General features: G+C 57.8%; 5 protein-coding genes across 5 annotated transcripts; all 5 read right to left on the bottom strand.

Moving 5' to 3' along the window:
• Positions 1–7,148: 7,148 nt before the first annotated feature.
• On the bottom strand, positions 7,149–9,161 carry BJ171DRAFT_276519 (ras-related protein R-Ras2-like protein). The gene is made up of 5 exons (XM_053106850.1): positions 8,842–9,161; positions 8,305–8,411; positions 7,805–8,071; positions 7,631–7,643; positions 7,149–7,451 (listed from the first exon to the last, which is right to left on the bottom strand). Exons 1-5 carry the CDS (start codon positions 8,983–8,985, stop codon positions 7,359–7,361), a joined length of 624 nt encoding a protein of 207 aa, XP_052969581.1. The 5' UTR covers positions 8,986–9,161; the 3' UTR covers positions 7,149–7,358.
• Positions 9,162–11,759: 2,598 nt separating this feature from the next.
• Positions 11,760–14,527, bottom strand: BJ171DRAFT_492885 (small GTPase superfamily). The gene is made up of 7 exons (XM_053109854.1): positions 14,216–14,527; positions 13,801–13,814; positions 13,528–13,549; positions 13,175–13,283; positions 12,619–12,885; positions 12,475–12,487; positions 11,760–12,280 (listed from the first exon to the last, which is right to left on the bottom strand). The coding sequence occupies exons 1-7, from the start codon at positions 14,283–14,285 to the stop codon at positions 12,200–12,202; spliced, it is 576 nt and encodes a 191-aa protein (XP_052969580.1). The 5' UTR covers positions 14,286–14,527; the 3' UTR covers positions 11,760–12,199.
• Positions 14,528–15,015: 488 nt separating this feature from the next.
• On the bottom strand, positions 15,016–20,085 carry BJ171DRAFT_596527 (adenylate and guanylate cyclase catalytic domain-containing protein; the record flags this gene model as incomplete). The annotated part of the gene is made up of 10 exons (XM_053114684.1): positions 15,016–15,297; positions 15,613–15,650; positions 15,903–16,055; positions 16,385–16,664; positions 16,786–17,495; positions 17,588–18,175; positions 18,418–18,646; positions 18,804–18,909; positions 18,992–19,479; positions 19,636–20,085. 10 exons carry the CDS (start codon positions 20,083–20,085, stop codon positions 15,094–15,096), a joined length of 3,246 nt encoding a protein of 1,081 aa, XP_052969579.1. The 3' UTR covers positions 15,016–15,093.
• Positions 20,086–20,335: 250 nt separating this feature from the next.
• Positions 20,336–22,075, bottom strand: BJ171DRAFT_638148 (uncharacterized protein; the record flags this gene model as incomplete). Its single annotated transcript, XM_053115735.1, has 1 exon — positions 20,336–22,075. A coding segment is annotated over one exon (1,740 nt), but the record flags the coding sequence as incomplete, so codon positions are not given.
• A 595-nt stretch (positions 22,076–22,670) lies between these two features.
• On the bottom strand, positions 22,671–23,252 carry BJ171DRAFT_638146 (uncharacterized protein; the record flags this gene model as incomplete). The annotated part of the gene is made up of 1 exon (XM_053115734.1): positions 22,671–23,252. A coding segment is annotated over one exon (582 nt), but the record flags the coding sequence as incomplete, so codon positions are not given.
• Positions 23,253–23,326: the final 74 nt, after the last annotated feature.

The following is a 23,326-nucleotide window of genomic DNA, read 5'->3' as shown; positions in this document are numbered from 1 at the left end:
TGAAGCAGCTCCCTCAGCTGCCGCAGATTCTCTTGGGCCTCCTGGGGAGAGACAACGGACTGGTGCTGAAGGGCCGCGGCTCTGGTCCGATCGGTTTGGATTGACGGCCGTGTGGGTCGGGTAAATCGCAGGTTGGCCGGTGGGGTGTTGGAAGCCATAGGATCAACTGAGCCCATACGTGCTTGGGCGAGCGAGTGTGAATGGATGCTGGCTGATGCACTAGCGGATGCACTGGCGGCAGACTGGGGTCGACCCAATGCCGAGGGAGGTTGCTCGGGTTCCAGAGGCGAGCGGGCTGCAGCGGCCGGATGCAGAGATCGCGAATGGCGAGCAGAGAGGGCGGCTTCCTGGTCGTGCGGCATGCGAGTCCTCTCGGAGCCCTGAGCAGACCGCAGAGTCGGGAGAGACTCGGTCGGTTGGTAGATGTTCTCTCGGTAGGGAGTGGGTGCATCCGGCAGTGTCAGATGGGCAACCTTACGCACCTTGGGATGCCTGCCGGATGGAAGGCGTCGCTGGGCGGATGAAGCCGACGACAATGGAAAGACTGGAGCCGAGTGATGGTGGGATGCATCTCCACGGACATCGCCGGCGGGATTGCCTTGGGATCGATGGAGGTGATGGGCAAAGTGCGGATGGTGTGATGATGAATATTGATGATAGGTGTGAGGGGGATGAATGCCTGCCTCTGGCAGAGAGCCGGGAGCATGGCTATGGGTGTGGGAGCCATTGACGGAACTTGGGGGAATGAATTGAAGCGGGGCAGCGGCGGCTGGCACAGCAGTAGATGCGCCGGGAATGGGGGCTCGTCTGGCTCTGCTCAGGTTGACCGCTGGACGAGACGGCGGCTGAGCGATTCGGATTTCGGGGGCGGGATACTGCGGATCGCTGAGGCGAATCGGCTGAATCGTTGGTCTCGCTGTCGAGCTATCGGATGAAGCTGCTCTCCTGGGATTGGGCTCCATGGTCGATCAGGAACGGCTGGGGTTGGGATCGAGCAGGATGCTGAGGACGAAGCCAAAGGAGCCGCAGCGACGAGGTAATGCGCCACAGCGTGCGTCCGAATGGGGCGAGCGGTCTCTGAGGACGGAGCAGGGAGAGGCGGGAATGCTGGCAGAGGACGTCGGTATCGGGCCGATCTGGATGGGTGCTGGAGAGGTGTGATGGAGGGAGATGGAGGGGCGGAGAATGGTGATGGACAGGATGGAGAAAGACTCGAAAGCGAGGAGCCAGCGAGGGGCAAGCGAGACAGAAGCGAGATCCGCCCCGGAATGTGTGTCGAGCAATGTGGGCAAATGGTGTTGGCAAATGATGTGGGACCCTGGGAAACGGCCAGCGAAAGCATGGTACGACCATCCAAAGTCGATGCATGGGACAGCAGTGCTACCAGTGACTGAGACGCAACGCCCTGCAGCATTCGATGCGAGCTGTGTATTTCCAACGATACTGTGGATTGCAGCATCAAGCAACACGGCCGAGACCATCATCGGAACGGCAATCGGATTGATTGCGGTGGTCGCATTTGGTCTCTGCGGACATTGGCGGCGATTCGGCCGCACGAGGTTCGAAATTCACCACCATGACGAGGTAGACCAGGTCGAGCACGGCCGTCGACACATAGAGCCATGTCATGACGTAGGACCGAAAGTATCTACGGCAACGGTGGCGATAGACGGGGGCGGAAGCCAACCGCATATTTGATATGTCAAACAAACGGCCATGCTCGAAGTGGTGGCAACACTGTTGTGGAGACCCATGACGGTGCATCGATAGATACGCACACCTTGGTGGTCCAGTAGAGCAGCAGCAATCAATGAACCGGCTGCCCGAGTTTGCTCCGTTGCCGCATCCACGAACCTGGCAGTGCCGATGGAGGAGAGAAGCGTCCCCATGAACTTGCAGACAGCGATCCCCCAGTGCTGGCCTCGGAGCGATCCGCGGTTCAGCAGCATCAAGATGAAGGCGAGCGAGTCATAGGCATTGATGGCAAAGGCCGAGTAGTTGGAGTTGGTGGCTGGGTAGCCGCCGTTCTGGAGCTGGTATTTGAAGCACAGGTTCAGCGAGAGGGCCAGGGCGACGATACCCGCGAGTGTGGCGATTGGATGGCGACATGCAAACTCGGTGCAGCCGGGGTTCAAGATCCGGCGTTGCTGGAGACACCAGAGTGTGACGCCGCCGATCACTATGTCGATGGCCAGCCACACGCCATTGAGGGCTACGTTTGGGTTGATGTTGCCGTCGGCGAGATGGTAGGGACCGAGTACCGAGTAGCAAAACTCCCAGGTAAAATTGAGGCCTGTGTGGCAAGGCATCGAAGCAAAAGAGCGTGGTGTGGGCGAGCGGGTCAAAGTCGGAAGAGACTCGACTTGTTCTGCACCAAGGGACCGAGCGAAGGATATAAACCAGAACCACAGGCTGCGGAGAAGGATGGTGTGTCACCGATCATACCCAGCGCAAACAACGGCATCCCATAGGACTTGTCCCGCACCGAGACCCAGACGATCAGCGCATATGCAGCAATCCAGAAAATGCCGCCGGTAAGAAGTAGAAGCAGATCCCACGTGAGGTTCATTGTTTTTGGAACGGCTATTGGCGAGGATGCAAGTGGAGGGAATTGCGATACAGGTCCAGATATGATCAGTTGTGCGTCTGCATTTGCATCTGGGTCTGCGTTTGTGTCCGCTTCTGCTTCTGCAAATGCATGTGCGTCTGAGACATGCAGTTCGCGCAGAGCTTTTATCTGGGCGGTTGATGCAGCGGATGGCAGCGGTTCTCGAGCGAGCGCCGTCGATATCCATAAGCGGCCACCGCAATGTCTGTCCCGTTCCAAGAGACCTCTCCCAGCCACCCTCCGCCCCAAAACCTCGTCTCCCATGGCCGTTGGATAAGCATGGCTACCGCAGGAGCGCGAGGGCATGGGTGCGGGTGCAAGTGGGTGGGATGGAGAGCATACGACGCGGGCGACAGCATGACGACATATCAGCATCCTGCAACCAAGGCCGAGTGGTGCGGGCTGCGGAGCTCGAGCCGAGACGGGGACGATCAGGGTCCGATCCTTGCTCCTTCGGTCTGGAAGAGCGGGAGACGGCGGCCGAGCGGTTGGCACCACCCAGGATGCGAGAAAAGTCGTGGGAACGGGCAGCGACGATAGTTGAGGGCGCGATGCCTTGGAAGGGACCAGCCAACGGCTTTTTTTTTTTTTTCTTTCTTTATTGTGCGCCGCCGTGGCGGCGCACTAGCCATCAGGACCCCGTGGTCCCCGGCATCTCGCTCTTCATGGAGTACATCGAGTGTTTAAATGTCCCACTCAGGAATGTCGCCGGGCCTGGCTTGCCATCCAGCGAGTCTCCACATCAGGGTATGGAAGATCTGTTCCAGATCAGTCCACAGACCGTTGAAGGCCTGTCCCACGATGGGTTCTTCGTATTCCAGCTTGCCAACCTCTCCCAGCATATCCAACAATTTATCAATAGGCCCGACACCTTCGGTCTCGGGCTCGGTCCATCCAGTGAAAATATCCTTATAGCCCTGTACCAGGGCGTCCAAGGCGTCTTCCTCATCCACACACGTCTGTGCGTGGGATCTGCTCAGTTCGATTCGGCCTTCGCCGTTGCGTTTGCACTTTTTGCAGAGGCGGTACTTGCCGTGTGGGTGCCCGGGGAATGCCCCCAGTCTCCACCACACCATTACTACGTGTAGTCTTCGTGGGATGCTTGGTCCAAGTTGGGTCCAGACTCCCGACATCTTTGTTCTTGGTGTGCACGCAGCCGTCAGCTGCTGTCCTCGCTTGAACGATGTGTGGGCATCGTGGGTCAGCATGAGTGTTTTGACCGACAGAATCTGTGTGCGATCCGTGGTCGAGTCGTCGTCCTTGGCAAAGGCCATGGACATCGAGAACGTGGCGTTCTTCTCCTTGCGGGTGCAGGTCAGGTTCCATTGGATGCTTTCGTAGAAGGACTTGCCAAGGTATGGCTGGTCCTTCATCGCCGTGGATCGGATAAAGCGGGTGATGAGGGCGATCATTTTGTCGTCGTGTGTGGCGACGTCTTCCCATCGTGCTCGGCATTGGATGCCGAGGACCTTGGCTCTTGTCGCCATCGTGGGTAATCCGCAATTGAGGTGCAGTGCTCCGTGTGAAGTCGTGCGAGCGGTGCGGAACAGTAAGTTCAGGCAGAAGGTTTGTGTCCGGTGGAGCCGCTTCTGTTCGTTCTTTGGGATGGCGTCGAGGGCGAGGCCGTATTCCATCATTAGCCGCAGGAACGTGCGGTATGCAATCGTTAGGGTCTTAGCCGTGAGGTTCCCAAGGGTCAGGCCCATCTTGGCCATGTTGGATGCTGCTTCTCTTGTCCTGGTCACCATTCGGTCGACTTGTTTGTCGATGCGGAATCCATTGACGTCGATCATGGCGCCGAGGTACTTGAAGATCTTGGTCTCAGGGAGGTTTTGGCCATAGAGGCGCAAACCCGTTTGTTTGTCGGTGCAGTGGTCTGAGAAGATGACCTCGCACTTTGGGGGTGAGAACCTGTATCGGTTTCTCCGGCTGTGGGCCTCGCACAGATTGAGGAGTGGTTGTGCTTGTCCAGGTTTGCAGATCAGGACACCGTCATCGGCGAACCACAGTGAGTTCACTTTGATGGTGGCCCCGTTGCGTCCCTGGAGGGGAGTGCCTCCCATATCTCGAAGACGTCTTGGTAGATCGTCGATGAAGGCGCTGAACATGAGTGGGCTCAGCACCGATCCTTGGATCAGTCCTTTCTGGAGCCATACTGGCTTGGATCTTCTGCCCTTGCTGACCATTTGGATGGATACCCGGTCAAACATGGCTTTGAGGAAGCCGAGGGCGATGCCGTTCATTCTTCGCTGCTTGAGCTTGGTCCAAAGTCGCTCGCGCCATACTGTGTCGTAGGCGGCTTTGATGTCGAGGAAGATCAGAGAGTACTCCTCACCGTTCATCTTGTGGTGCTTGATCAGGGTGTCCAGGGCGACGATCTGGTCAAGGGTTCCTCGTCTGGCTCGGAATCCGCCTTGGGCGACGTCCATGTCTCCTGCCTGTTCTGCCAGGAAGGGGAGCATGATCCTTTCCACGATCTTCCTGCAGGTCTGGGTGAGGCCGATAGGGCGATACATGGCCGGGTCCAGGGTCGATCCCTTCTGCTTGTACACTGGGTGGATCAGCACGCTGTTCCATTCGCTTGGCACCACACTGGCCTTGAGCGCCGCCATGATGATCAGGCGGAGCCACTCGGCTATCACTGGTGCGACTGGTATGAGCATTTCGCTCTTGATCTTGTCGGATCCCGTTGCCTTGCGGCGTGGTGCCTTCTCGATGGTCTCTTGGATGTGCTCCAGCGATACTTCTGGGAGCCGCTTGTCGGGCGGCAGGAGGGTCGCCTCCGTGCTCAGGGGTGGTGGGGTTATACTTCTGTCGTACTCTGTCCCGCTGTCCTGCGAGGCAGAGGATACCTTGCCAAAGTGCACCACGAGTTTCTCGAGAGTCGGATCCGAGTTGTCAAAGAGATGTGATCCTTCCCTCTCCTTCCTCGTGCGCATCGCTCCGATGGTCTTGGTCATCTCGGAGCACTTCTGGGTGTCCATGGTGGCCATGGATTCCTTCCATGACCGTATGCCGTTCTTGCGCTTGAGCTGGGTGATGGCCTTTCTCGTGGACCGAAGCTGACGACGCAGGTCGTCCAGCTCTTCCGTGTCGTACTCGGGGGTCTGGGCGAGCATTCTGCTCAGGCATCGCCGTTCTCGTTCCAGGCGTCGAATTTCGGGCCCCTGTGTGCCCTCGATCCGACCAGGGCTGATGCTGGCGCTTCCGATGGTCTCGCTGGCGATCAGGTCGATCGTGGTCTTGAAGATGCTCCACGCGTCGTCCATGGACTTCTGGGCTGCGGCTTCGCTGATGGCAATCTGGCTGCCCTGTTGAATGGGCGTGAGAGCCTGTTCCATCAGCTCGGTGCATCCGAGTTTGGCGGCGTTGAATGCGCGTATGTACTTTCCCTTGACTTTGGGGTATCGAATCATGCCGATCCGCCATCTCCAACAGTCCGTTTTGGTATATCGCTCGGGTTCAATGTTGATCTTGGTCCAGATCGGTTTGTGGTCTGATTCACCGTATCCTCGCTTCGAGTCCACCTGGAGGACGGGCGGGGGTCGGGCCAGGTTCCTGGATACCAGGATGTACCAGCCAACGGCTGATGGAGGGCATTGGCGAAGCGCAAAGCCAAGCGGAATTGGTATTCGTGGCCTCACTCACGGATGGGCGGATAGGAGGGTTGTATTGGACATGTATGCGACTGTGATATTGTTATCCAGATCACAGGAAGGAGATGCAAGGACAAAAGGAAAATCACCAATGCAACAGGGTCCAGGGCCGACCAAGGACACTGACCGACTGGCAAAAAAAGAAGGGCTCAACCCTGAGATGACTGAGAAAGGGCAAGCGAAACAGACAAGTGGGGGCGTGCTCAAACAATACAACAACGGGCTTGGCTCTATTCTGTCAGGTTTGGATTTTTGTTCTGCCCCTTCCGCAAAGGAGGGAGCGGCTGTACTGTATGAGGCCAGGCAAAGCCCATGCAGCAAAGAGCCAAGTGCAGCAGTTTGAGTTGCCTCCTCTCCAATTCTGCATCGCCAATGTTTCCGGGCCGTTGGGATTTGTTGGTCTTCACTGTGGAAGGAAACAGAACAGGGGGCGGGAGAGGCTGCGAGATGAGCAAGATGGCAATCGTCAGAGAAAGAACAAAGACAAAAGAGTAAAACGAGGAACCGACAGGGAAACAAGGGGACAAATGTGGAGAGAGACCGCAGGAAGCACAGCTATAGCAGGAAAATCGGCATGGGTAGGACAGTAGCAACGACGGCAGCGACGCCGCCGGCGACGATGGCAAGGACACTGACAGCGACGCCGACGGCAAGAGGGAGCAAGACGCCAACATTTGAAAGGGATCGGTCAAGGGACCGAGGCAGCGACATCGGGATAATACAATGGGCGGGTGATATTATGGAGGCATCTATCGGGATCGGCGTTGCTTGGTGAGCGTGTGGAAGCAAAAGGTTCCGTGTCGGTGACAAAGTGCAAGCCCATGAGGGAATGGCAGGCCACAGGCCTGACAAGGTGGTGCGTGGAGGAACTACAGGAAGAGCGCCGTATCTGACACGGGAAGGCCGGTTGGAGGACCTGCTGGGTCAGAAGAATGGCAAGGCAGGACAAGAGCATCTGGGAGCATGGCAAGGGAAGCGAGCAATTAAATAGACACTCGAGCAGCGAAATCGCATGCGTTTGGAGAAGGCTGGTGGGTTCTGGACAGGAGGACAGTCGAGAAGGCGGGACGAAGGGTAGAGCCAGAGGACGTTGCCTAAACAATGATGCAGTGGCATCCCTGGGACTTCTTTGAGGACGCCCCGCTGGTAGCTCCGCCGGTTGCATATCGACGGAAGCTGCGAATGATCTATACAGAGGCCGAGGCATATCGATGAGTCATGCGGGCGCGAGACTGACCAGCGAGACGGCGAGGCAGGCGAGGCAGGCGAGGCAGGCGAGCGGACAGTGGGCACGTGCGAGGAGACGGCGAGGTCGAGGATCTGGGAGATGGGTATCAGATCGGCGACAGATGGATGCTGGCTATACCTGATGGAACGCCCTGTGTTTGACAACGACAGCAATGCCAGACGCAATACCAGAAGCAGCGTCGGCACGCGGAAGAGAATCGCGCCTGGTCAGCGATGCACGGATATATCCAACGGCCAGCCGGCCGCACAAGGAATGCTTCGAAGACCCTCGGCCGCATTGGGCAGCACCTACTTTTCGACGTTGATCGAGGTCTTTGCACTGGTCTCGATGAACTCGGCACCAAGCTGCCGGGCCTTGGCGGCACCTTCTTCTTTCGAGACTTGGCGCTCGGAGTCCAGATCGATTTTGTTTCCGATGAGCAGCAGGCTCGAGTACTCGCTCTCCTTCACCCTGGCGATCTGGAGGGCAAACTTTTCGATACGCTCGAATGTGTTCCGGTCGTTGATCGAATAGACGATGGCGTATCCGTCGCCATCACGAATCCACTGGTCGCGGAGACTGTGCATCAGCGGAAGGACCGGGAGCGTGTCAGCAGTGTGTTGACTCTGCGCATCGAAGGCGTCGCTGCAGCACCTCGGCAGCCCAGGACGATTGAGCACTATCGCAGAGACTCGGCGGCATCGGCACAAGCGGAACCAATCTGCGGGTGGCGGCTTTGCCGTGCGGGTGGTGGCGGGTGGTGGCGGGTCGCTGCTGGCGGATTGAGGGCATGCGGCCTGTGTGACACATACGAAATATACTCTTCCTGTCCGGCCGTGTCCAGGATTTCCAGCTGGCACGGCTTTCCGTCGACCAGAATCTGCTTTCGATACGAGTCTTCAATGGTAGGATCGTAGACCTGCAGAGATATGCACAAAGGCCTTAGCGGGAGCATCACGGACTGGGGTGCGAGGGACGAGGGTGAGAGCGAGGGGCGCACATGCAGACCAGGAGAGGGGGCTTGCACGAGAGAACGCTGCCGCATGTGCGCTGAACGGACGGCGACCTACCTCTGTAGCACGAGAATGGGTTCACGGTGACGAATGCAACCACCCGAGTGTCAATGGGGGCCGAGAATAAGAGATGAATTGGTGAGGACACTGCGGCTCAGCGCAGGCTTTTGGAGACTCGACTTGCGTACGATGGGCCGCTGAAGCAGTCGCGGGGACCAATCGACCGACCACCGACCACCGACCACCGACCACCGACCACCGACGGCCGCAGCGGCCAGGATCGACACCCAACCAGACATGCCGCTGCCCTTGCCCTTGGTTGAGAGACACACATACCAACAAACTCATTGCGACAGAACTATAGGGAGTCGGGATCGATGCGGATATTGCCGGGTCCGGTTCGGTTCGGTTCGGGCCAGTTCGGTTGGGAATGACCAGCGATGTGTTCATGGAGCGTGGTTTGGGGAGAGTCGGAGGCATCCGTGGAGTATGCGGTGGCGCAAAAAGAGAAGGCAGAAGCGAGTCGAAGAGTTTCGTATCCGCAGCGAGACGGAGAAATGACGATTGGCGGCGGCGAATGGATGAGCAGCAGGTCGATATTTGGCGGCAGCGACAGGCCAGGGGGGGGGTGTGTGGATGGGTTGATATGGAAGGATGCATGTGCATGTTAGTATCGGAAGCAGAGAGAGGCAGCAATCCGCCAGCCGAAGGAATGCCGGTGTGCCCAAGACGATACCTGGATAGTGAGGGCTAAGAAACAGAACACACAGAGTTAGAGACATGATTTGCAGCTGTGCTGGGCCATTGGACAAGACAACGGCCGTCGGTCCAGACAACCAACGGGAGCAAGTGCCCAGATCCAAGGTGGCCCGCCGACCGAAGTGGGGAGACATCGACAGCCTATGGGATGCATTGGCCAGCAGCAGAAGCGTGGATTGGCCAGCAGCAGAAGAATGCATTGGCCAGCACGAGACACACCTGTTTTGCCGACACCACCGTCACCGAGCATGACAATCTTCATAACCATGTTGGCGGCCAAGGGAAAGACGAGGCAAGGGGCAAGATGGAGCGGGGAGGGAGGCGGAGCGGCAGACGGGACGGCAGACGACAGCAGCGAAGGCCGGGCAAGAGCAGACGAAGGAAAGGAAAAGATAGCGACGACCCGGTGGTGGTTTTGGGCAGAGCAGACACACGAAATAAGGACGTGGCCAGGAGGGGGGGCCGGTGTGGCGGCGAGGAGACAGGACGCCGCGGGAGCGAGGATGACGCCCACGGGCAGGCGGGCAAGGAAAGTCAAAAAAAAGCACTTGGGAAGGGGCGGTTGCACAACAGGGTCACACCAACAGGGTCGCACGGGGGTGCTGCAGCCAATGGCGGCGCGGGGTGGGTGGGCGCGACAAGGGCGCACAGGCGCGCGGGCAGCGCGACACGGCCACTGCATTAGCGCCGCGCTATTCTTGGACATGCTGTTCTGAGCCGCGGCCCGCTATCTGTGTGGTGCTGCTGTGTGGTTGCGAGGTAGTTGCTGTGGTGTTGCTGTGTGGGCGTGGTGTCGTCGCATTGTTGCTGTAATGCCCTCCTGCGCTGGCCGACGGTGATGATAGCGATGGCGATAGTGATGGCGATAGTGATGGTGGTGGTGGTCAACTGGATTCCCCCTCGCTGCGACGCGGTCTGTACAAGCAGCCACATCGGCCTCCAGGCCCAGTGCTGCACCCGCACACGCAGCCAGCCCCACCCGCACCGAGCACAGCCGGACATGGCCGTCACGTGTCGGCTCGTCCGGCCCTTGTGTCTCGGCCGTGGTGCCACGCCTGGAATTCGTGAGAGGCCCCGCAGCGCTGTGTCCTGCGCGCCCACGACAGGCGGGCTGCTTCTGGCTTTCGGATCTGGGGGTGTCCTGGGGCTGGGCGTATGCCGCCTCTGGTGTGGCGATCTGGCGCGGCGATCTGTTGCCCAGTGCTCGCCGGCAGCAACAGCAGCAGCAGCAGCAGCCTCGTCTTGGCCAGGGCGGGCCGGCATGGAAGCCTGCCGGATGGAATCCGCCCATCCCTTCCATCGGCCCATTGCAGCCGGGCGATTCGTCTGTATTGGGCCCCGCTCAGCCCAGCCCGGCCCAGCCCGGCCTTCTCTCTGGCAATGCCCGTTTCTCCGGCTGCTTGTTCCCGCGGCTTGGCTGGCGCTCGCTCATTCTGGCTCATCTCATCTTGGTCCTCCGCAGGATGGCTGTCCGGTCGCTCTTTCCGGTTTTGTTTGTCATTTGTGGGTTGCTGCTTCAGCCTCTCCTCGGTCGCTGAAGAGTGGGTCGGACAGCAATGGACAGACAGCCCCGGCCGTCTCGCCAACTGTCGCCAACGAGGCCTGGCAGACACGGCCTGACCATTGCCCCCGAGGCCATGTCCGCCAGGACATCATGCTATCGGACGACGGTCCAGGCGCCTATCTGCACCATCCGCCCCCATTCAGGCACGGACCAGCGCTCGTGCCCTGTCCGGAGCCGACAGCGAACGCACCCCAACCAGCGGCGTCGCCACGTTGGGCCGATGCATCTGCGCCTGCGAGCGCCAACCGCCCCAGCCTGCGCGGATGGGCAAGGAGCTTTTGGCTTGGGCGGCCCTTCCTGGTGCATGTCCTGCGACATGTTGCTTGCCACGACGCGCTCGCGAACCAATCGGGCTGCATTCCCCGCCGACTGGCCAAGCCAGGTCCAAACCGGAGGCCGCAGGCCCTGCAAATCCGCATCCCACCGCCCGAGACGGCGACCACAGGGCGAGCGCACCGACTCGAGCATGCGTGCTCTTCACGGCATTGCACCTGCAGGGCAAAGGGCAATATCGCTGCAAGACCTCGGCGATGGGAGCATATAGTGTGCCAATCATAGCCGTCTGATCCACGCAACCCACGCAACCCACACAACCCACACAACCCATGCAACTCACACAGCCCACGCAGGTCATCCGTCTGTGAAAGTGTCCCGCTTCAAAAAAAAGCTCGCTGTAAGGCTGCAGTCGTCGGTGGCGCACTCTCTGGCGGTGTCGCCGAGCACCCGGCGGCGAGACCGGGCTTGGGATTGAGATTGAGATTGAGATTGGGAGGCGCAAGAGGGGCAGCGATATGGCGTGCTGGCCGGCAAGCTGGCTGGCAAGCTAGTGTCTGAGCCATAACCATCTCGGCGCAATGAGCGAGTGCGGGGCCAGCAACCCACCCAACAGGCCGATTGGCGTGATGATCATCGTGGAAAGCCATGCCGCCCATCATGTTGCATACAGCGTGTTGAAAAAGACAATGTCTCTGGTGTCGCTCTTCGACAAAAGCACGTCAGAGCCGGATCAAATTATACGCTTCGGCCAGGAACGACCAAGTGAGTTGGTGAGATCATTTCCACGATTCCTCATGCCCAATTCCATTGCAGCAACGTGAGCGCCGATCGACATCATTCAGTCAGGTCATCGCAAGAGTACATGGCGTCGTCATGGCCATATCCAGGGGTTCAGGAGAGCCCCAGTGGATTGCGGTCGAAACGCATTGATATTGTGTTGTTCAGAAGAAATGAAGGAGAGAGAGAGAGATACGCGAGCAAGAGAGACTGGGGACTGGAGGAGATGACCGAAAGCAAAGGGATAGCGATATAGGGAGATCGAGGTGCGAGGGTGGGGGGGATCACATTTTGGTTATGGTTTGCTCCGAGCCCGGTTTACATCAGCATGCACTCTTTCGGGTTCTTGCGGCCGTCGCCAGAATGGTGGCCGTTGTTGGCTCGGATCTGTCGAACCACCTACGGAATACGATGGATACGTGCCGTCAGCAACGATGCACAGATATGTCGGTTACGGGGGGGAGGCGTGCACACAACTTTTCCCTGGACTGCATCATCATCGGGTGGCGCCGACTATCCCACAACATGCAACATGCAACTGGCATTTGCTAGTGGCTGCATAGACCCATGCAGAGAAGCACACCGGGTTTTACCTCGTGGAATGCACTGTCGACCAAACGGGATCACATCAGCGGTTCGTGAACCATCGCAAACGGGAGGCAAGGGACGACTAAGGGTCAGTACATGTCCATTCTACCCTCCCCCTTCGATGAGACAGCCGCGGTCACGATACATACAACTCAACGTTGATGGCTGTCTTTGCCGAGGTCTCGCAGAAGGTTGCGCCGATGCGGCTTGCCATGAATTTGCCTTCCTCTTTCGACACCTCCCGCTCGGCGACCAGATCGGCCTTGTTGCCGACCAGGACAATCGAGAACTTTTGATCCTCCTTGGCGCGCTCGATCTGCACTCGGGCCTGCTCGACGTGGTCAAAGGTGCGGCGGGAAGCAATGGAGTATACTAGGAGGAAGCCCTCGCCGTCGCGAATCCACTGATCTCTCAGGCTGGGTTGAGAGAGAAGCGAGCCGGAGCAGTTGCCGTTGTGTGCCGTTGTGTGCCGTTGTGTGCCATTTGCCATTTGGTGCCATTTGGTGCCGTTGGAAGGTCGAGTTATCGAGCAATCGCCATCGCATTGACGGGAATGACCGAAGTTCAGTGCACGATATGATGGAGGGGATTGCGGGATGTGTTCCGCAGGAGCCGGTGGCCACGGAGGGAAAGGACAGGGCAATTAGGAAGTCCGGCTCAGGCCAGTAAGCGCAGTCTAGCGCTGGCGATGAACAGAGCACCTACGTGATATATTCTTCTTGTCCAGCGGTGTCCAGGATTTCCAGGGTGCATGCCTTGTTGTCGATCATGGCCTGCTTGCGGTACGAGTCCTCGATGGTGGGGTCGTAAATGTCTTTGTGGGGCGAAATCGCCATGCAGATGCCAACACAGGTCCATGGACGAGAGGCAGTCAGGGCAACCAGGGAAAGAGTGTGCGAATCAAGATAGAAAGATAGACCGATAGCCCCCCCCACACGCACAGTCGAACAGAGAGCGATTACAAAGAACAGGGGTGAGCACAACAATCATCGAAACCAGAGCATCGATGCCAGAGCAGACAGCGAGAGCATATCCACAGAGCGGGACACAATGCTCACCGGGGAATTGCTGGCGGCAGAACTGGCGAGACGAGCCCGAGGGGAGGAGACGACAGGCAGACAGAGCAAGAGGCGAAGCGCATGTGAGCAAGCGGATAGCCAGGAGGATACCAGGCGGATAGCCAGGAGGATACCAGGTGGATAGCCAGGAGGATACCAGGTGGATAGCCGAGCACGCCTTGCGACCGTAGTCAGGACCAAAGGATGCAGAGTCCAGGGCCTCTGTGACTGGGCCCAGAGCGGCCCCAGGAGCCAACCGAGGAGGAGACTTACTTGAGTCGTCAGGGCTGCGGAGATTCAGCCGTCGCCGACAGAGCCAGCACACGTTGCGTAATGGCGATGTTGATACGGTGGTCGTGCGGCGTTGGTGGTGTGAGGAAATGTTGGCCGGATGGGAGTTGCGTTGTCGATGAAGAGGGTGTGAGCATTGCCGGTGAGCATTGCCGGTGAGCCGAGGACGAGAGCAGGGTGTTAGCCCAGGTATCCTCTTGGCATGCCGACATTCCCAGGCAGGCAGGCAAGACATCGATGGCACAGGAAACCCCGGTGCAGTGCAGTTGGAGGCAGAATTGCGGCTCGAAGAGCATCTTGTTTCTCTTGGCCACTCGTTTCGGCACACAGGTCTTCATCTCGTCCCGAGGACAGAGCAAGACACCAGAAGCAGCGAGGAGCCGGATACAACGCTTACCGGTCTTGCCGACACCACCGTCGCCCAGGACGACGATGTAGTAGACGGACGATTGCGAGGGAGCAGGCATGGCGGGTGTGTGCTGTCTGGGCGAGACGGAAGCGATGATCTGAAGAAGGACGGAGGTCAGGGGCGGCGCCGAGAGGCCAGGGACGATACCGCGGAGGGAAGGGGCGAGATACGGACGAAGACAGAGGCGCCCGCGACGACCAGAACAGACCCTTACGGGAGGAGCGCAGGAGAAGAGAACCGAGCGAGGGCCCAGGATCAAAGGAAAAAAATGTAATGCTGTGTATATAATCGCTGGCAAGAGCCCGCAGCTCGAAGACACCCGAAAAAGGGGGGGAGATGAGAATCGTGCTTGGCGAGACGAGGAACAGACGAGACGCACCCCAACTGTTCGAGTGGGCAGGAGAAACGAGGGCATGTGTGCGCGGCATGAGTGGTGCAGCGGTGTGGGTGTGTGGGTGTGTGGGTGCTGCAGCTTGTTGCGCACTGTCGCTGTAGTGTGGGCGCGCGTTGTTGTGTGCGGCCGCTGCGGTGCGGGAACTGCTGCCGCGCACTGTGTGCAGAGCGGCTGTGCTGCGCTGCGCTGTGCTGTGTTGTGCTGCCGTCCCTGTCCCTCGCAGACAACTGTGTGACAGACACGCCGGATATGGAAGCACTCTGGGCCAATCACAGGCGCCAGGCAGCCAATGCGCCCCGCGGCCGCGCACCAAGCGTCACACAGGCCCCAGGTGCGCGCCGCGCGTTGTCCTTGGCTTGGGGAGAATGACACCCTGGTTTGAGCCAGGGCTGTTGCTGATTTCCGGGCCTGGGTTCTCGCCAATGCAAGTCCCAGCACCATGTCGGTGTATTCGGCATGGCGGCTGATCGGCCTAGTACTTGACAACCGAGCCCCGGACAAAGTACGTTCGCATCCAGCCCTTGCCTTTGATCTCGACAGAGCCCCTCGGCTGGAATTCATAGTCGCCCCGCAGCCGCTGGTACACCTCCTCGGTCACCTGGATTTCGTTTTCCTTGCCCGTCGACTCCATCCGCGACGCAACGTTGACGGTGTCGCCCCACACATCGAAGGTGAACTGCCCGTGGTTCGTTGCGTTGGCGAGCACGCAGGAGCGAGCACCCAGTTCGTCGGAAGACACCCGGCCAAGTCGACCAGCGAGAGAGAGAAAACCAGAAAGGGTCAGACCAGCATCCTCCGGCCCAAAATTTGCCTGCGCTTGCACAGCCGGCCATGATCGCATAGCAAATACGACTACCAAGAGGGGGGGAGGCGTCAATACGAGCCTATCAAATGAAAGAGATTGCAAAGGCAGCGTGAAAATGGCACCGGCCTTCTCTCCGTCCACAGCCCGCCCCACGAGCCCAGCGCCGATGGCACCATGGGCACTTACAGTTCGGGTTCCAATGACACCAGACACAGCAGGGCCCGCTGAGCCACAAATCAACCACAGCAGCGGCACCGTGGACGATTGATGTTTATCCGACGGCCGATTATCCGAGCGGAAATGAGTCAGCAAGGCAGAGGTGGCTCTTTGCCATGGAGTTCTGGCAGTGGGCAACCGGGCCACTGGGCGACCACCACAGAGCAAGCACGCACGGCACCATGGACGGTACTTGTTCAGCCAGCATCCACTGGCTGCCAACAGCTCGCCTTCCAACAGCGTCCGCCCTCGATACCCACCGTGGATTCCCGTCCGCAGGAGAAACTTTTGATTCGTCCGCTTGTTGAAGTCGCGAATCACTTTCTTCAGGGTCAGAGCAAAGTCGATCATCTGTTTGACGTGGTAGTGCGGGTGGTCTCCCTGGTTCTCGGCCATGGCCATGTACTTGGATCCTGTGTGCGTCCACACCGTCGAATGGATGCGTCAAGGCGGTGTCTTTGTCCATGACCCAAGGGATCGCTCGGATGCTCCCATGCTCTCCGACGGCCACTGCTATTGCTATTGCTATTGCTATTGCTATTGCTATTGCTATTGCTATTGCTATTGCTATTGCTATTGCTATTGCTATTGCTATTGCTATTGCTATTGCTATTGCTATTGCTATTGCTATTGCTATTGCTATTGCTATTGCTATTGCTATTGCTATTGCTATTGCTATTGCTATTGCTATTGCTATTGCTATTGCTATTGCTATTGCTATTGCCGCCCCTCATGCAATTACCAATCGTCTTGATCTTTTCGATTCCAAAGGAGGCACAGCACTCGTCAATGTCGCAGATGATGGCATTCAGGAGCCAGATCGTGTGCTTTTGCGAAGCTTGCTCGAACGGCAGGAAGTTCGTGATGCCCGTGAACAGGATCGACACGTCCTCTCGGTCGTCGGCAATGTGTGTAAAGGGATTCTCCTTCAGTCTCAGGATCACCGAGAGCGGAAGAATGTTGAGCAGCAGTTTCTCAGCGCTCTGTTGGGCCTGCTTCATGTATGTATACAGGTCCTCGTTCTGTGCATGGGTAAAGGATGTCAGAGCTCCACGAGCGCTGCGCTGGCAGATGCATACTCTGCAGTTCTTCCTCTCACTCGAGGGCGCATCCACAGGATCTAAAAGTATCGCAAGCACGCACCTGTGTCTTGAGGTAAAAGTTGGTCCGCGCAAGCATGTCCACCTTGCGGTTGGTGAAAAACAGGAGGGTAACCGCGACCGCCAGGATAGGCACTATCGTTTGAGCCGTGTAGATATCCAGCAGTGGCGACTTGTCGACCAGCAGTGGGATCGAAAAGATCACAGCGCACACAAGGATCGAAACGCTAAAGAGAAACATCTTCATGCCCACGTAGATGGTGTGCATCATCAGAACAACGACCACGCATGTGATGCACTGGATGCGGGCGCTCGGGTGTGTGATCGCAATCACCAGGTTGCCCACAAACGAAAACCAGATCGTCGTCAGGGCGAATAAATTAGGCAAACATGACCGCGACGATTCCTTGCTCTTCCGTTTGGGCTGGCGAGGCTTTTGGCTCAAGGGGAGCACCGTCCGGTGCATGTGCTGGAAGAACTCAATCCACTCGTCGTACTTGGTCTCTATCGCATCGCCGAGTCTGCGCCATATCTTCGAGTGGTAGACCCCGATAATCACAGCAAGCAAGACGAGCCCACCGAGCCCCTCAAGGATCAGCAAGAGGTACTCCGAGGGAACCAGAAGGACATGGGACGTAAACAAGATGATATAGACGACAAAGGTGACGCCTGCAGTGATGAACAGCGCTGCCATGTGGTTCTTCATGTAGTGCCTGCAGTAGTCTCGCTCCTGTGATTGATCAAGGAAGAACCCTGCCCAAATATCGAGTCCCCACACTTAGAGTCAGCCCCAACCAGACTTTGCCACAGAGCAACCAACTGATGACCGAGGAGGCGACACTTACCGGTCCACCGCCCGATGCTGCACTGGAAAGATCGCAGTGAGTCGTTGAGGCTCTCTTTGAAGATATGGACACCAGGAATCCGCTGCGACGATCTCTGCGACGATCGTTGTGATGGTCGCTGGCGGTTGCGAGCAAGGTCCTTGGGCTCGGTGAAGAGCTGTCTGTTCGCGAGCGGTGGATGTGAAGGCTCGCAGCTGAAGCTGAGAATCTCAGTGTCGCTGTCTTCGCCCTTCAAGATCCGCCTGGATTCAGCGTGCATGTCGTCATTGATATCGTCGGTCGAGTCGCTTGGCAGCTGGTCCGGCTCGGCCCATCGCGCCTCGAGCTCGGGTGCTTCGGCCGTCTCACACGTATAGAGCCGAATGTGTGTCGAGCGGATGCTGCACAAGTCCTTGAAGGAAATGGAGTCGGTGGGGATATTGAAGGTATTGATCTCCCTGCCAAAGGCATCGAGTCGTATATCCGGCTCAAAGGAGACCATTCCCTTGTTTCGCAGCAACTTCTCGGTGCTCTGAGAGACGTGGGGTATATCAGGGGTCCCCTTCTGCTCCATCAGCGAGGCGATCTCGACGTCCTGAGACCAAATATCTAGACAAACCGCCTATTAGCCGCTGCAACTCACAAATGCAACAGCACAGCAATTCAAGACACAAGCCAGTGCATCATCCAAGCCCTCTTGGACCTGCACAGTAATGTCCGCAAGCCACTGCGCTTGCAGGAACTCGAACATCTCGATTCTGGCTCGATCGCGACTGCAGCCTTCATTACGCATCCATGCAATCTGCTGCTCCGTATGGTGTTTAGATGCACATCCGCGCAAGCACACCTACCGTATTTGAACTTCCACAGTCCCACTACGCCCGCCAAGATGGAGCCGGTATGGATTCCGACGCGAAGGCGGAGGTTGCGGCGGATGTTTTGCGAAATCTTTCGGATCGAATAAATCATGAGCAGAGCAACGATGCAGACCTTCTCGGCTTCGTTGGCGATCTGCGTTTCCGACTGGAGCTGCTCAGGGACACCGCCGGCAACTTCGATACAGTCGCCAATTGTCTTGATCTGGAGATATGCGAGATCGTTCCGTAAGCAAGAGTCCGTATCGATCCAATGCGCACCACCACTAGTACTGCTACCAGCGACACCAACACCACCACCATCAAGCTCAGCGGAAGACGAAGCTTCTGCCCATCGCGCACCACGCTCATCCGGCATGTACCTTCTCCAGCCCAAAATCCGTGACAATGTTGTCAAACTCTGAAAATATGTCGCTGAGAACCCCGACGAGATCATATGCCGGTATCTGTGACGAGAACTCGGTGAATCTAGCCAACGGCGAGAGTGAGCAACCAAGCTCGATACAAGACACGACCAGCTGAGAGCACATCCGGGCAGCGCGGCACTCACCCCACAATATCGGCAAACAGGATCGTGACGCCGTGGAGCTCCAGAAATGTGTCCTGGATCATGTTGAGCGAGTCTGGGGACATGTAAAAGTCGTTCTCCCTCATGAGCTGGGCAATCTTGGCCGGCAGAATCATCCCAAGCATCAAGTGGCTCTGGTTGCGGGCCTCCATAATGTTTTCCTGATGCTTGTAGATGATCCGGTGCTTGATGAAGGCCCTTCGGATGTGCACCTCGACCATATAGATCCGAACAAAACCCACAAAGTTGACGGACAGATAGAGCAGGATCTCGATGTAAAGCGAGTTCATCATTGAGCCAGACTGGTTTCCAGGGGTGGCTTGCATCAGCGATACGATTGTGAGGGCAATATGAGCAGCGGTCAAAGCCAGACCCGTCGCGGTGACAGTTCCGTAGTAGGACGATGCGGAGAGATAGATCATTGCGATTGTGCCGACTCCCGACAGAGCGATGATCGATCCCTTGGACACCTGTCGATACGCGCAGCGTTGAAGCAGCAGGGATTGTGGTCCGATTTAATGGTCGTTGGAGTTGCGACGCAGTACGGGATTCTTGGAGAGCGATCCGACCAAGATGGCAAAGCATAAGCGCAGCCGCGAACAAAGCTGCCCGAACGTTCCACTTACTGGGGTACTGGAGGGAAAGAGCCCCAGCGCAAACACCGTGGTGGTCAGGTTTTCGAGTCCAAAGAGAACAATCCAAAAGATCCTCACTGGAAAATCGAGAGACTCCCAGGACGAACGGTGGCAGAGTATCCCCATCGCGATCGACGTCAGCAAGTACAGATATCCAAACGTGTGCTTGTAAATAGTCGAGGCGTCGATGCTCTTGGCTGATAGCAGATCAAGCAGAATAATTGTAAACACATAGAAGGACAGAATCCAGAGCTTGATCTGCAGGGTGTTGGTGCCCTGGACCTGGTAGAGGTACATGCTGTACATGCGCTCGGTCGGTCGATCAAACTGCAGGCTCGGGCCAGTCTCTGGCAGCTCCTGGGCAAGTCGCAACACCCGGATCGTGTCAGTAGCGTCAGTGATATTGGAGTTCAATAGCATCATAAGCGCCAGGGATGTCATGGCAGGGATGCCAGGTCTCGGTATGGCAAGTGCAGGCACAGCCAACGGAGCCAACAGATCCAATTGAGCCAACAGATCCAATTGAGCCAACGGAGCCAACGGAGCCAACGGAGCCAACGGAGCCAACGGAGCCAACGGAGCCAACGGAGCCAACGGAACCGATAAGCACACGAACTGCGCCGGTGCATTCGCGGGCGCATGCAGTAGCACAGCTGCCCGCCCGGTCGAGACGCCTGCAGCAGCAACACCATCAGCAGCATCCACTTGCCTTGATCGGATGAAGAATCGAGTCCCAGAAGCTTGTTGGAGATAACGGAAGGATAAAGTCCATGACGGAGGACGCGCGGCGCTTGGTGCTATTGAAGGACGTGCCTTCGTTGTAGAGCTTCTGTCGCTGGATCACCCGGCGTTGGATGTTCCAGATTTGCGATGCGTCGACCATCGATGGCTCGGACTCTTCGCTGCGTGAGGGCTCTTGTGTACTCTGCTGATGCGGGCCCAGCCGAGACTGGGGCACCGGCACCGACAGAAACTCAGAGGCCAATCCGGTGCCCATGAACGACATAACCGAGTCTTTTGAGTTGCGGAGACGGGTGGAGTCGGCAGGAAGACCGCTGTGGGTTTTGGCTAGCTTGAGGACGCTGGAGCTTTTGTCTGTTGGTACACGCGAGTGCGTCTCGGTCCCACTTCCGGGAAATTGCCACGAGCTGACAATGTACTCGACGGGGACGTATGCTGAGAGCGGTATCTCGGACGTGCCCTTTTCAGAGACAGTATAGGCGATGCCGTAGCCCCAGATCTTGTTTTGGCGACAGCTGGTGTTGAGGCGTGAGGATGAGGGCGAGTCTTGGTCGCTGTTGCCGAGCCAGTTCTGCCGCTCGCGCAGAAACTGTGCAATGCGCTCGTCGTTGCGTTGGTCCGTAGGCCTGTCTTCCCCGCGGCTGCACGATGGCTCAGTCGAGTTTGGAGGTGCGAGAGCGTTGGGCGGAATCAGAATGACCTCGTGATTGCTCGGGGGTCTGGCGCTGCCGCTCTGGGCTGCCCGGTTGAAGAGCGCTTTGGTGCCTCCAACCAGGGGGATCAAGGGAGTGCCAAGGGGAAATTCATCCCCATCGTTTTCGAGAGGCAGTATGATGTCTATCAAGGGCGGGCGCTGTCGCTCGGGGTCGAGCTCGCCGGTACCAAGTAGCAAAGGCCCGCGGCGGGAAGACTCCCGGGTCAGCGAATATCTCCCACCCGATGGAGGCGTGCCGTCGGCTCGCTGGCGGTAGCGCGGCATGCTCGAGTTGCTCTCGTAGTCCCACGAGTTTCGATGAGATTGCTGCTGCAGGCCACTCGGGAGCTTGGGCTTTGGAAGCCACCCGGGCGAGAATGAGGTCAGCCCGGAGATCTGGCTGCCCGAGATCGAGAACGTTCGCGACTTGATGCTCTGGGTGCCGTCGTCGAGGTCGGAGCCCGCCCAGGTCTTGGGGTCGTGCATCGCCTTCCCGAGCTTGGCTTTGCGCTTGACACTCGCGTTGTGGTAGAGCGGCGGGAGCGATAGCTGCTGCGAGCTTTTGCGAGAGAACGCCTCCAGGGTGAGAAACGGCTTTGGGGGATGCGGGACACGCGAGGCGGCCACCAGCACCGATGGGTCTTCGTCTCGACCAGCCGGCACGCCATAGAAGGGCACGTATGCATCTGGAGGATGCACATTATCTTTGTCGGGTGAAACCGGCCTGCGGGAGCTGTCGAGGATTGACTCATCCGATCGATCGAGGGGGGTGTTGGAACCAGACGGCGTTGGAGGCGACGTGGCTATCCTGTCGTTCCCACGACCCGTTTCCTTCTGGATCGAGGACGAGCTCGAGGCCATGTCGATAGAACTCATGGTGTGATGAAGGCCGATACCTTCAGACGACAGAGGTAGATGGTAGTAAGTAAAGAAAACTGATCGCACCAAGCGACGGAGGCCGATCGTACTAAGCGACCGCCGAATGACGCGACGATAGTAAGCGCAGTGTACGCTGGATGGGTGACCGACGGAGGAGCGGGTGCTCGGCTGGCAAAGTGTCGCCAACAGCCGTCGAGGCGAGTCGAGGATGGCTATTTGAGGGACAAGAGCAAGAAATAGGGATCAGGGTCAGCGTTCCTGCATTGACACTGTCCAGGCCCGATGGGGGCTGAGACAGGAAATACGACCAGATTCAATCTGGCATGAGCGATCAAGCCTGATTGAATGGATCGGATCAAAACGGGCATTTCTCGGTCCGCCAGGTTCATGGTTGTCCTTGCGCGCTCGATCCAGTGGCTATCGAAAATGAGGCAGAGCGCTCTGCATCTTGTGACGAGCAGCACATTTTCTTCGTCCAGGGTGCCCGGGAGCACCACCATCCATCGCAACAGCGGCGAGCGATGTAAGTGTACGATATCCATCCGCCCCATCGCATGCGATTGTGATGTGTGCAGAGCTTGCTTCGCCGAACAGAGCGATTCTAGCACACATACTGTATCCCCCGGACTGGCGCCGCTTCCTTCGGCGGTTTCGCACTCCGACCGGCCCACTCACTCGGATATCCCGTTCATAGAATAACAGTACATTATATTTAGCACGAGAAAGTATACTGGCCAGAGTTCCACCAAAAGTTGCTCTGCCAGTTCTCCATGGCCATGAAAGCGCTAACTTGGTCGTTCAGACACGAACCAATCCAGGGAACAGAAACGGTCTGGCAGGGCACAAGGTAAATCAGCCCTGACCAGGTGGTCGTGCCATCAAGAAGGCAAGTGCCGCTCCAGTCGTTCCAGGGACACTGGATGTCGGCATAAAGGTTGAGCATCAAGCCAGCGGGGATGTCACAGCTGGAGGTGACCTTGAGACTCGACATTTCGTCGTTGAAGCACTCTTGGATGTTGTAGCACTCGAGGCTATCGTGGATCTGAAAGTCAATGGCGGATCCACCATAGTTGGCGTCCTTGTAGAACACGACATCGAGTTGCCAAGCAAGGCAGGTGGGCAGGAGAACCAGGAGGGCGACGAGGAAGGTTGTCATCTTGAACATGGTTGTGAATCTGACAGCAACGGGGCGACGACTGGGACGGAGTTGAAACGGAGTATATGAGGCGCTGAGGAGCAGAACTTGAGAGGCCTGGAGCAGAGGTCCGGCCTGGGGCTCGTTGGCTTGGAGGTGTGAGGGGTCGCCGTCGCCGGTCCAGGTCGCTCTCTGGGCACCCCCGTTTATACCTGGGTGAGTGGAAAAAAAGC

The sequence above is a fragment of the Polychytrium aggregatum genome (assembly GCF_025602895.1).
Source record: "Polychytrium aggregatum strain JEL109 chromosome Unknown BJ171scaffold_7, whole genome shotgun sequence".
In the NCBI taxonomy this organism is placed as follows: domain Eukaryota; kingdom Fungi; phylum Chytridiomycota; class Chytridiomycetes; order Polychytriales; genus Polychytrium; species Polychytrium aggregatum.
The sequence above is the reverse complement of the archived record's forward strand: the minus strand, read 5'-3'. Positions and strand labels throughout refer to the sequence as shown.

Excerpts from the sequence above, each read along its gene's own strand:
- BJ171DRAFT_276519 (XM_053106850.1), bottom strand. The coding sequence starts at position 8,985 with ATGCCTCCGACTCTCCCCAAACCACGCTCCATGAACACATCGCTGGTC. Across the intron at positions 8,412-8,841 it reads CTGTCGCAATGAGTTTGTTG|GTCTACGATCCTACCATTGA; the intron begins GTATGTGTGTCT and ends ATATCTCTGCAG. Across the intron at positions 8,072-8,304 it reads GGACAGGAAGAGTATATTTC|TCTCCGCGACCAGTGGATTC; the intron begins GTATGTGTCACA and ends GCTGATGCACAG.
- BJ171DRAFT_492885 (XM_053109854.1), bottom strand. The coding sequence starts at position 14,285 with ATGCCTGCTCCCTCGCAATCGTCCGTCTACTACATCGTCGTCCTGGGC. Across the intron at positions 13,284-13,527 it reads CTGCCGCCAGCAATTCCCCG|ACATTTACGACCCCACCATC; the intron begins GTGAGCATTGTG and ends CGCCCCACAAAG. Across the intron at positions 12,886-13,174 it reads GGACAAGAAGAATATATCAC|CCTGAGAGATCAGTGGATTC; the intron begins GTAGGTGCTCTG and ends CTCTCAACCCAG.